Here is a 13,154-nt window from a genome sequence, read left to right as displayed (position 1 = left end):
CCACCCCAAAAATAGAAAGAAAATAGATGCAAATTAAGGGTTGGATTTGGTCAAGAGCAATAGTACAGTTTTTGATTCTGCTAGCTCCTTCTGCTCTGGTTGATTTATATAGGCCTATATATCTGAGAAATGTATGACGCCTTTCCTTTGACATGAGTAAGAAAAAAGTGTGTGCCTTGAGCATAAGGAGACGGAGATGCAACTCACGTACTCAGTTGGGTTTTTTTGTTTTGTTTTGTTTTGTTTTTTATTCTTTTTGTTTGTTTGTTTGTTTTTTTGTTTTTGAGACAGGGTCTCTTGTAGACCAAACTGGCCTCAAGCTTACTATGTAAATGAGGATAACTGAACTCCTGATCCTCCTGCCTCCACCTTCTAAGTGATGGATCACTGACTTATACCACAATGTGTGGCTCAGATACTCCAGAGGGTGTTTTTTGTTTTGTTTTAATATTATTTTGTATGTGTATGGTATATGTATGTTTGTGCCCCACATATGTGCAGTGTCCAAGGAAGCCAGAAGATCCTCTGGAACTGGAGTTACAGGCAGTTGTAAGCTGCCATGGGTGCTGGGAATTAAACCTAGGTCCTCTGGAGAAACAGCCAGTGTTCTTTAATGCTGAGCCATCTCTTGAGTCCTCAGATGTTTTAACAAACTTAGTGGGGGCACCCTTCTAACTGAGCCTATATATTGTTAATATATCAATTGACATAGTAAAGCATTTGATAGGATTATGAACATGTAATTGAGGTATTATGAAAGAAACAGTTCATGTGTCAATGATACTCTCGTTGCCATTATAGGACAGATTCCGAAATATATGAGGATGCAGTAGAACTTCAGCAGTTTTTTATTAGGATTCGTGATGAACTCTGCAAAAATGGAGAGATCCTTCTTTCTCCAGCACTCAGCTATACCACAAAACATTTGCATAACGATGTGGAAAAAGAAAAAAAGGAAAAACTACCTAAAGAAATAGAGGAAGATAAACTGAAACGAGAAGAAGAGAAAAGAGGTTGGTTCCTTTTTACTTATTAAATTTTAAGAAATACTAAAGTCTGTTCTAGCAGGTACCACAGTTAGCCCTGGAGAGTCTTTGGTTGAGGATTCAGGTGGTAGACTATTTCACAGAAGATGTAATGAGATAGAATTCTTGTTGTCATCATCTGTTCGGTTGTCATATTGATTAAGTTACTTCTGACACGGATCATATTCATGACAGGATTAGGTGACAAGTGTGGTGACCTTATGCCAAATACTTGAGAGGCTATATGCATTCTCAGCATCAGTTGCTGCCATATAGCTTTCCTCTTAAACAACGTGACAAGTAGATGAAGTTTTAGCTGAACTACATTTCTAGTTTCATTTTAATCATGTTATCCTAAAAGGGATACTTAGAATCATATGCCAACTTTGCAAATATTTTGAAAGTGGAATTTTGTCATTGCAAAAATCTATTTTCTGGGATAATGAGGGTGGGGAGCTTGGGGTAGGACCTCCCAGTATAACCCAGGCTGGTGCCAGTACTAAGTGATCCTCCTTGCCTATGCCTCTAGTGCTGCCATGATAGGTATGCATCAACACAAGTGACAAAATTTGAATAGCATTTCAGGTTACATAGTTAACTAGAAATATTTAACTACCAAAGTTGTATTACTCTGTAGCATCAAACTTTCTTAGATATTTTCCCCTAGACCAGAAAACAAAATTGACTTGAAGCATGAAATCTTTCTCTGAATTGTCACTTTCAAATATGGTTGCTTCCTATATAAACTAGCCTTACCCTCATTGTTAGGGATTAAGGTGTATACTAAGAGCAAGCTTGTATTCCATCCAAATCATACTGTAGTCCAGGGTGTGTCTAGGTTCCAGCTGGATCCTATCTTTGGATCTGATCCCTTGCCAGAGTAGCCATGCAACTGGATTAAGATTCTTCTATACACCTGATTGTACAGTTTATACAAAATTCTTAAGAACTTTACAGATCTGCTTTGTACATCACAGGGTTTTACTCTGTTAATCAACTATTGGATAAACTTTTTTTTTTTTTTAACTAAAATTGGCAAAACTTTGTTTTTTTGTTTTTTTGAGACAGGATTTCTCTGTTGCTGGCTGTCCTGGAACTTACTTTATAGACCAGGCCAGCATCAAACTCAGAGATCCACCTGCCTCTGCCTCCCCAGTGCTCCCTAGCATGTTTTTTACTATAATGTCAGTATTAGAGAGAGGAAGTAGGAAACCAAACCCCTTAGATACTCAGGGATTTAAGTAAGTGTAAACTTTTGGAGATTAATTTGGAATGTGCACTTACATTTAAATTTTAATGTTGGCAGCATTTTAATTTATGGGAACCTATCCTTAAGAAGTTACAGATGCGGGGCTGGAGAGATGGCTCAGGGTTAAGAACACTGGCTGCTCCTCCAGGGGTCCTGAATTCAATTCTCAGCAACTATATGGTGGCTCACAGCCATCTGTGATGGGCATTGATGCCCTCTTCTGGTGTTTCTGAAGAGAGCGACAGTGTATCCACATACATGAAATAAATAAATAAATCCTTTTAAAAAATGGATGTGGAAAAAGTGTAAGCACAAGCTTCTTAGAGTGAGAAACATTAGAAGAGCTGCTGGTCAGGTGCCACGTGTAATACCAACAGCCACAGGCAAGACTCAGAAGTTTTACAATTTATAAATGAGATGTACCTCTCTCAGCTACAATTCTATTAATATTTAAAATAAAATATATACTTAATAGAATTTCAACCAAAGCATCCTTACTACATGCTCATTTTTATTTCTTTGTATTGATCTTAAACCTTGTCAAAGATGTTGTTATTACTTTAGAAGTTTGGTTATAGTATCAAAGGGCAGCGTCTGAACCAAACGCTTATGGGAGTTATCACCGCAGGGTAAATGCTTTTCTTTCTTTATTTTTTATGTCTGAGACCATGCCACATTGATATGGCAGAGTGTGGTAGAACTGGCATTGGCCATGAACCCCAATAAGGCTGTTCTCTGAGGAAGAAAGGTGAAGTGAGCATGCAGGAAAAACCCATAGAGTTTATGTGGATGCTCTATACTAAATGACCAGGTGTCAGAAGGCAGCTTACCCAGAAAGAAAATAGTACCTGTCTCAAGACTTCATTGATTATATACTACGTGATAGAAAACAGTAGGGAAGACTACATGCTTTGGCCTAAAGTAAGATATTCGAAGCTCAGTAGTAGAGAGCTTGCCTAATACAGATACAGCCTTATTTGATCTCTGTCGCTGCCAAAACATTTAAAAATGTGCTTTTAATAGGTAAACATCTACAAATGGTTTTACTTGGAAGAGGGTTATGACCTTTTTGGTTCTTTGGGGGCAAAGAGTTTGAGTGAATAGTTTGTGCCTGTCCCACTCTGAAGTCTCCTTCTGGGCCTGAAGAGTAAGGCAAGGAACATAAAGCTTTAGATGAGGCTGTCCAGTTGTTCTGGGATTGGGTTATAAACACAAATCCACACTCATATAATCCCCTTGGAATCTTTCTTGGAAAGAAACTATCTCACAGAGGCTCGAGGCCCCAGGCTCCATTTTATATTTCTTCTTTTTTTTTTTTTTTCTTTTTTCTCCTATATTTTCTTTTTTTTTTTAAACTTTATTTTAAAAAACAAAGATAAAAGAAAAAACTTTAAACATTTTTGCATAAATGTATACAAATACATTTTTGTCAGTGCTTGGCTTTTTTTTCTTCTTTTTTTTTTTTAAGGTTTGATACTCTGCATTAAGGTCTTACTAATTACAATGAGCAAAAAGTACATGTAAAACAGGATGTAACCCGGAATTAGTCAACGTTTTCTTGGTGTGTAAGGATTGAGCATAATGGGTTTTTTTTTGTTGTTGTTGTTTGTTTTCTTTTCTTTTCTTTTTTTCTTGAATTTCACACAGTCTGTGAGTTGTTTCTGGGGCAGTTCGAGCCTCTGGGGTTAGCATCCCACTATCAGTGACTGCATATTATGTCTATTCTTTTGTGACTGGGTTATCTCACTCAGGATGATATTCTCTAGATGCAGCCATTTTCTTAAGAATTTGGTTAAGTCATTGTTTCTGATAGCTGAGTAGTACTCCATTGTGTAAATGTACCACAATTTTTGTATCCATTCATCTACTGAAGGACATCTGAGTTCTTTCCAGCTTCTGGCTATTATAAATAGAGCTGCTATGAACATTGTGGTGCATATATCTTTGTTGTGTATTAAAGTGTCTCTGGGGTATATGCCCAGAAGTGGAATAGCTGGATCTTCAGGTAGTACTATTTCCAATTTTCTGAGGAATCGCCAGACTGATTTCCAGAGTGGTTGTATCAGTTTACAACCCCACCAACAGTGGAGAAGTGTTCCTCTTTCTCCACAACCTCACCAGCATCTGCTGTCATCTGAGTTTTGGATCTTGGCCAATCTGACTGGTGTGAGGTGGAATCTCAGGGTTGTTTTGATTTGCATTTTCCTGATGGCTAAGGATGTCGAGCACTTCCTTAGATGTTTCTCAGCCATTCGATATTCCTCAATTGAGAACGTTTTGTTTTGTTTAGCTCTGTACCCCATTTTTTAATAGGGTTGTTTGATTCTCTGGTGTCTAGCTTTTTGAGTTCTTTGTATACCTTGGATATTAGGCCTCTGTCTGATGTGGAGTTGGTAAAGATCTTTTCCCATTCTGTTGGCTGCCGTTTTGTTTTCTTGACAATGTCCTTAGCCTTACAGAAACTTTGCAATCTCATTAAGTCCCATTTGTTAATCTTTGACCTTAGAGCTTGAGCCATTGGTGTTTTGTTCAGAAAATTTTCTCCTGTGCCTATGTGTTCTAAGGTTTTTTCTACGTTCTCATCTAATAGTTTCAGTGTATCTGGTTTAATGTGGAGATCTTTGATCCACTTACACTTGAGTTTTGTACAAGGAGATAAGAAAGGGTCTATTTTCATTCTTCTGCATGCTGAGTGCCAGTTGGACCAACACCATTTGTTGAATAGGCTGTCCTTTTTCCATTGAATGTTTACAGCTCCTTTGTCTTAAGAGACTCAAAAATACTAGGACTTGCTTTTTTTTTTTTTTTTAATTTTAATTTTTTTATTTTACCTGCTGACCAGTTTCCCCTCTCTCCTCTCCTCCCATTTCCTTCTTTCCCAAACCACTCCTCTATTTCTCTTCAGAAAAGGGGTATCAACCAACCATGGCATATCAAGTTGCAATAAGGTCTCTTATTAAGACAAGACAGCCCAGTAAGAGGAAAGGGCCCCAAAGGCGGGCAACAGAGTCAGAGACAGCACCTTCTCCCACAGTTAGGACTCCCACAAGAAAACCAAGCTACACAACTGTAACATATGTGTCCCATGCAGGCTCCCTGGTTGGCAGTTCAACTTCTGTGATCCCCTATGAGCTCAGATTGGTTGATTCTGTGGAGTTTCTTGTGGTGTCTTTGACTCCTCTGTCTACTGGCTCCAACAATCCTTTCTCCCAAGCTCTTCCTAATGTTTTTGGCTGTGGGTCTCTACATCTGTTTTAGTCAGTTGCTGGGTGAAGCCTCTCTGATGACAGTTAGGCTAGACACCAATCTGTGAGCTAGTCTATTTTCTCTCAATTCTATAGAATATAGAATAGATTTTAAAATCTATTCCCATCATTAAGATTTACCTTTTTTTTTTTCCAATTGGTGTTAGCTTTTATTGTGGCTCTCTGGGCTGGCTATCCAGCCTCTGGTCCTGGCCCTTTGGGCAGTGTCGGGGTGGGCTTCCTCTCATGGCATGGGTCTCAATGGCATGGCAATGAACCAGTTATTGGTTGCCTATTTCCACAATTTCTATGACACCTTTACCCAGCATATCTTGTAGCAGGACAAGTTGTAGCTATAAGGCTTTATGGCTGGGTTGGTGTCCGAGTTCCTCCACTGGAAGTCTTGCCTGGTTACAGGAAATGCCCAGTTCAAGTTGTTTATCCACCCATTGTTAGGAATCTTAGTTAGGGTTACCCTCATTAATTCCTAGGATTTTTCCATTGCCCTAGGTTTCTAGCTCATCCCACAGATGTGCCCCCTCCTAATCCAGTTGTCTCTCCCTCCATTCTCCCCAGGCCTGATCCTACCTGTTCCCATACTCACTCACACACGCACACACCACGGTCATTCCGTTCTCTTTCCCATTCATCATGATGTCTCCTCTTTCAGCGAGAGTCACATTTCCCTTTGAGCCACCTTGTAGTTCCTGAGAATTAAACTCAGGACTTCTGGAAGAATAGTCATGCTCTTAACCCCTGTCCCCTCTTACTGGCCCTAAAAGATCAAGGGTGGGTGGGTGGGTTGGTTGGTTGGTTGGTTGGTTGGTTGGTTGGTTGGTTGGTTGGTTGGTTGGTTTGTAGACAGGGTTTCTCTCTGTAGCCTGGGCTGTCCTGGAACTTGCTCTGTAGACCAGGCTGGACTTGAACTAAGGAGTCCACCTGCTGTTTCCTCTTGAATGCTGGGATTAAAGTCATACACCACCACCACCAGGCTCAGTGTATCTCATTTTATGTTGAGGTCTTTGATCCACTTGTACTTGAGTTTTATGCAGGGTGATAGGTATGGGTCTATTTGCATTCTTCTACATGCTGACATCCAGTTACACCAACACCATTTATTGAAGATGTTTTCTCTTTTCCATTATACATTTCTGTCTTCTTTATAAAAAATAAGGTGTCCATAGATGCGTAGGCTTAGATCTGGGTCTTTGATCCAATTCCATTGATTAACCTGTTTAATTTTATGCCAGTGTCATGCAATTTTCATGACTATTGCTCTGTAGTACAGTCTGAGATCTAGGACAGTGATACCTTTAGAAGTCCTTTGATTGTACAGGATTGTTTTAGCTATCTTGGGCTTTTTGTTTTTCCATATGAAGTTGAGTATTGTTTTTTCAAGTAAAGAATTGTGTTGGAATTTTAATGGAGATTATGTTGAATCTTCAGATTGCTTTTAGTAATATGGTCATTTTTAATATCCTGATCCATGAGCAAGGGAGATGTTTCCACCTTCCAATACCTTTTAAAGTATCTTTCTTGAGAGACTTGAAGTTTTTGTCATGTATGTCTTTCACTTGCTTGGTTAGAGTCACACCAAGATATTTTCTATTTTATTCATGGCTATTGTGAAGGATGTTATTTCTCTGATTTCTTCCTCAGCCTGTTTATCATTTGTGCATAGGAGGACTACTGGTTTTTTGGTTAATCTTGTGTCAAGCCACTTTGCTGAAAGTGTCTGTCAGCTGTAGAAGTTCCCTGGAAGAATTTTAGAAGTAGCTTCTGTATACTATCATATCATCTGAAAATAGTGATACTTTGACTTCTCAATTTGTATGCCCTTGATCTCCTTTAGTTGTCTTATTGCTCTAGCTAAAACTTCAAGTACTGTACTGAATTGATACAGAGAGAGTTGTCTACCTTGACTTGTCCCTGATTTTAGTGAGATTGCTTTAAGGTTCCCTCCGGTTAACTTGATGTTGGCTGTTGGCTATTGGCTTTATTTATGTATAGGTAAAAGCTTCATATCCCTGATCTCTCAAAGACTTTTATCATAAAGGGGTATTGGGTTTTGTCAAAAGCTTTTACAGTATCTAATGAAATGATGTGGTTTTTTTTCTTTCTGTTTGTTTATATAGTGATTACATTGACAGATTTTCATATGTTGAACCATCCCAGCATTCCTGGGATGAAACCTATTCAATCATGGTGGATGTGTTCTTGGAATCGGTTTGATGAGTATTTTACTAAGTATGTTTGCATCAATGTTCATGAGGGAAATTAATCTGAAATTCTCTTGTTGTTGGAGCCTTTATGTGGTTTAGGTATCAGAGGAACAGTGACCTCATAAAATGAATTTGGTAATGTTCCTTCTGTTTCTGTTTTGTGGAATAGTTTGAGGAGTATTGGTATTAGCTCTTCTTTGATGGTCTGGTAGAGTTCTGTACTCTACTGGGGGGTGGGGAAGCACATCTGTCCCTGTGCTTCTTTTGGTTGGGAGACTTTTAATGACCGCTTCTATTTTTAGGGGTTATAGGACTATTTAAATTGTTATTTGATCTTGATTTAACTTTGGTAAGTGTTATCTTCTAAAAAAAATTGTCTGTTTCTTTTAGATTTTCCAGTTTTGTAGACCTTTGTTTTGTTAATTCTTTGTATTGTTCTCTTTGCTCCTATTTTACTGATTTCAACCCTGAGTTTGATTATTTCTTGTCTTCTACTTCTCTTGGGTGTGTTTGCTTCATTTTGTTTTAGAGCTTTCAGGTGTGCTGTTAAGTCACTAGTATGAGACCTAGCTGATTTATCTATGAAGGCACATAGTTCTATGAACTTTCCTCTTAGCAGTGCTTTTATTGTGCCCCATAAGTTTGGCTATGTTGTGCATTTATTGTCATTGAATTCTAGGAAGTCTTTAATTTCTTTCTGTAGTTCCTCCTTGACCCAGTGGTCATTTGGTAGAGAGTTGTTAGTTTCCATGAGTTTGTAGGCTTATTGTTGTTGTTGTTGTTGAAATCCAGCTTTAATCCGTGGTGGTCTGATAAGGTACAGAGGGTTATTGGGTTATTTCAATTTTTTTTTTTTTTTGGTATCTGTTGAGACTTGCTTTGTAACTGAGTATATAGTTGATTTTGAAGAAGGTCCCATGAGGAACTCATTAGAAGGTATATTCTTTTGTGTTTGGGTAAAATGTTCTGTAGATATTTGTTAGGTCTATTTAAGTCATAAGTTAGTTCTGTTTTGGGGTGTGTGTGTGTGTGTTTTGTTTGGGTTTTGGATTTTTGGGTTTGGGTTTGGTTTTTTCCCCCTCTGTTTAGTTTCTGTCTGGATGACCTGCTCATTGGTGAGAATGAGAGTTGAAGTCTCCCATCACTAATGTGTGGGGTTCGATTTGTGGTTTAAAGCTTTAATGTTTCTTTTAGAAATGTGGGGTGTCCTTGCATTTGGGGCATAGATATTCAGAATTGAAACATCATCTTAGTAATTTTTTTTTTGATGAGTATGAAGTGTCCTTTCTTATCTCTTCTGATTAATTTTGGTTGGAAGCCTATTTTGCTAAATATTAGAATGGCTACACCTGCTTGATTCTTTGATCTGTTTGCTTGAAAAATCTTTTTCTAGCTCTTTATTCTGAGGTACTGCACTATCTGTCTTAGATGTAGAAGTGTATTTCTTGTACCTGCTTTCACAGCCATTCTGTTAGTGTTAGTCTGTGTCTTCACTGGGGAAATGAGTCCATTGATGTTGAAAGATACTAATTTTTTATGATAATTGATAATTCCTGCTATTGTGATGGTGGGGGTAGGGAGAGAGTGAGAGGGTCAGAGAGGGAGGGTGTGTGTGTGTGTGTGTGTGTGTGTGTGTGTGTGTTTACCTTCTGGTTTTGTTGGTGTGAAATTATTTATTTCCCATTAACTTCCTTGGGTTGGAGTTTTCCTTCTAGTATCTTCTGTGGGGTTAGATTTGTAGATGGGTAAAGTTTAAATTTGGTTTTGTAATGAAATGCCTTGTTTTCTCCATCGTTAATGAATGAATGTTTTCCTGGGTATATTAGTCTGGGTTGGCATCTATGTTCTTTTAGAATTTGCAAACATCTGTCCAAGTCCTTCTGGCTTTTAGAATCTATGTGCAGAAGTCATGTATAATTTTACTAGGTCTGCTTTTATATTATTTGGCTTTTTCTCCTTGTAGCTTTTAATAGTCTTTCTTCTGTATATTTAATATTTTGATTATTATGTGGAAGAGAGGGCAGGTCCAACTTGTTTTCTGAGCCTTTGAACTGGGAGTCTTTTTCTTCTATTCCTTTTATTTTTAGGTTTGGTCTTTTCATAGTGTCTCAGATTTTCTACATGTTTTGTGTCAGGATCTTTTTCGATTTAATGAATTCTTAACTGATGAATATCTTCATTATATCTTCTGTTTTCTATTTCTTATATTCTATTGGTGATTTTTCATCTGTAATTTCTGCTTACTTATTTAGATTTTCCATTTCCAATATTCCCTAAGTTTGTGTTTTCTTTATTGCTTCTAATTTCAATTTTAAGATCTTGAGTAGTTTTCTTTACGTTTGTTTTTTCTTGGCTTTCTCTAAGGGACTTATTGATTTCTTCCTATTTGTTGTCTTTTCCTCGATTTCTTTTCTGTCATCTTCCTATAGTTGATTTTGAGGTCATTTTCTTGGGGTGCCATATTGCCCTGGCTGCTGTTGATTTTGTGTGTGTGTGTGTGTGTGTGTGTTTAAGTATTATTTATTTTATGTATGTGAGTACATTATAGACACATCAGAAGAAGGTATCAGATCTCATTACAGATGGTTGTGAGCCACCATGTAGTTACTGGAAGTTGAACTCAGTACCTCTGGAGGAGCAGTCAGTGCCCTTAACCACTGAGTCAGTGCCCAAAACTGGGTTTTGAATGATTATAGGTCTAGGTGCTGGTTTCTGAGTTTGTTTTTGTTGGAACGGTTTTCTTTCTTGGTTTCTGTTTTCTCTTTAGTGTTCTGAGATTTGTGGTCTCCATTTCTGGTGACCTGCTTGACCGTGGAATCAGTAGGGAGTCTCTGATTGGGGGATTGACTTCTGGCTACTTGCTTGGCCTTTGGTTGCTACAGGGGGGGTCTGTTCTTGTGAGTGGTATGGCCTGCACCTGAGCAGCTGGAGACTGCCAGAATTGGGAGCAGGAGTAACTAAGGGGCAGGTGGTTAGTTGAGGGAGTGGGGCTGTCGTAGGATGAGTCTTGGGGAACAAGTCTAGGGAGTTCAGTTGAGCTTGCAGGAACCCACTCACCTGGGACTTGCTATCTTCTGAGAGTGTTTTATTTGAACGTCATCTGTACCTCTTTGAATGCCACACAAAGAGCTAAGTGTAGCCAGCTGTGGTGGTTTAACCCTACAATCCCAGCAGCTAATACAGGAGGACCCCCAAGTTTGAGGCTAGTTTGGGCTACATAGAGAGACCCTGTCTCAAAAAAGGGAGGGGGAGTAAGGAAGAGACAGAATTAAATGTATTAGTGTGATGTGTTGTTTGGATGTTTTTCTGACAGTCACAATCTTTTACTGAGTGTCTTTTATTTACTTATTTTTTAATCCAAGAAGCTGAAAAAAGTGAAGATTCCTCAGGTACTACAGGCCTCTCAGGCTTGCATCGTACATACAGCCAGGACTGCAGCTTTAAAAATAGCATGTATCATGTTGGAGATTATGTTTATGTTGAACCTGCAGAGGCCAATCTACAACCACATATTGTCTGTATTGAAAGACTTTGGGAGGATTCAGCTGGTAAGTTTGATTAAATTGAAGGACGAGTACTAGAAAGACGGCTCAGTAGCTACAGAGCACTTGCTGCTCTTGCCAAGGACCTGGCTTCAGTTCTCAATCCCTACATCATAGCTCATAACCGTCCCTAACTCTAGTTCCACGTGATCTGATGCCCTCACATGGCACACACATGATACACATACATTCATGCAAGCAAAACCCTCATACATGTACATTGAGTTTTTTTAAGAATTATTTATTTTATATGAATACATTGTCGCATAGGATTCTATTACAGAAGGTTGTCAACCACCATGTGGTTGCTGGAAATTGAACTCAGGATCTCTGGAAGAGCAGCCAGTGCTTTTAACCATCCCATCTCTTCAGCCCCACATGAACATTTGTTTAAATTTCTTTTTCCTTAATCACCAGAAAGAAAAAATTTTAACTCATATTTAAGCCTTTCAACACTAGGTACATCAATAAATTTAATGTTCAGTGTATTAATAAATATAATTAACCACCCAACCATATGCAAACATGGGCTCTAGCACTTTTTGGCAGTGTCACAATTGAGTCAGAATGTAACTTCTTAATGGGTAGAAAGAATCATTTATTCAGTAATACTTAGAGCTAAGCTCTGTGATGGCAAAGATTCAGAAGAGCAAAAGACTTATGTTTTTATCTAACAAACTTTTTTTCCAATGAATGTCACAAATATGTAACTGAGCTTAGAATTTATTGTCAAAAAGCCTTCCTTTTAAAATGCCTGTAAGCTGGTTTAGTGTCACAGACCTGCCATCCCAAAACTCAAGACATTGAGGCAGGAGAATAAGCTTGAGGCCAGTCTAAGCTACAGTGAAACCTGTCTCAACAGAAAAGTAAATAAGATGTAAAAATAAAGTTGGCTCTGAAGCATTAAGAATGTAGCCAACAAGAATTAAGAGTGTGATGCCGGCAGTCTAGTTCTTTAAGCTGTCAATCAGGTGAAATGCTTTTGGATTCTATCACCTTTTTGCTAAAATGACCGTCCCTGTCCCTACACGCTCAGTGAAGCACAGTGTGTACTGACCCCAGCAGCCTGTCTGACCTCCTCTGTCGCATGTCTCTGAAGGGTAAAATGACCTTTTCTGGGCCTCTTTGTGCTTCTTTGTTTTAAAATATTATTTCGTCTAAAATAATGCTGTTTAGAAAATTTCATATAAAACTAATGTTTAAGCCTTGGCATAAAAGCTTTCTAAAAATACTTTCATTCTGCAAAGAATATGTGATTTCTGTTAATAATTTTTTTCTTTGTTTTTGAGGTGAAAAATGGTTATACGGCTGTTGGTTTTATCGGCCAAATGAAACATTCCATTTGGCTACACGAAAATTTCTAGAGAAAGAAGTTTTTAAGAGTGACTATTACAATAAAGTTCCTGTTAGTAAAATTCTAGGCAAATGTGTAGTTATGTTTGTCAAGGTAAGAAACTCATTCATTCCAATGATATTATTCCCTGGAAATATAATTTTAAAATATAAAAATCTGTATTTACAAAATTAGAAAGTTTCAAAAATTTTTATTCTGTGTCTGTATATAAGAAATTAACATGAATATACTTATGAGAGACCATTTGCTGTTTTCAGTTTATCTATATACAAATATATTACATTTTTATGTTGCTGGGCTAATTTCCAAGGATGATGTTTTCTGAAAAAAATACCAGTTTTGCTTTTAGATAATAAAGTGCATTATCTGTCAGTGTATATACATGAGACCTGTACAAAGCTTTAAGACATTTTAACTATATGAAAGTAATCTATTTTCAAGGGCAGTTGACAAAATAAATAAAACTTATAATTAAAGGGAATATAGCCAAGGAAATAGCCCTACTTATCTGGCCGTT

At 37.9% G+C, this 13,154-nt stretch overlaps 1 protein-coding gene across 12 annotated transcripts in view; it reads left to right on the top strand.

Moving 5' to 3' along the window:
* PBRM1 (polybromo 1) overlaps positions 1–13,154 on the top strand; it is a 70,143-nt gene that overhangs the window by 31,035 nt on the left and 25,954 nt on the right. For 6 of the 12 annotated variants that reach the window (XM_080926605.1, XM_080926601.1, XM_080926603.1 and 3 more), the window contains 3 exons: positions 802–1,013; positions 11,107–11,289; positions 12,573–12,730. In XM_080926605.1, coding sequence (XP_080782731.1) covers positions 802–1,013; positions 11,107–11,289; positions 12,573–12,730 — 553 coding nt within the window. Of the gene's footprint in view, positions 1–801; positions 1,014–11,103; positions 11,290–12,572; positions 12,731–13,154 lie in introns of all 12 variants that reach the window. The other 6 variants (XM_080926604.1, XM_080926600.1, XM_080926596.1 and 3 more) reach the window with 1 other exon arrangement.

This window comes from Micromys minutus (assembly GCF_963924665.1).
Source record: "Micromys minutus genome assembly, chromosome: 12".
In the NCBI taxonomy this organism is placed as follows: domain Eukaryota; kingdom Metazoa; phylum Chordata; class Mammalia; order Rodentia; family Muridae; genus Micromys; species Micromys minutus.
The sequence above is the reverse complement of the archived record's forward strand: the minus strand, read 5'-3'. Positions and strand labels throughout refer to the sequence as shown.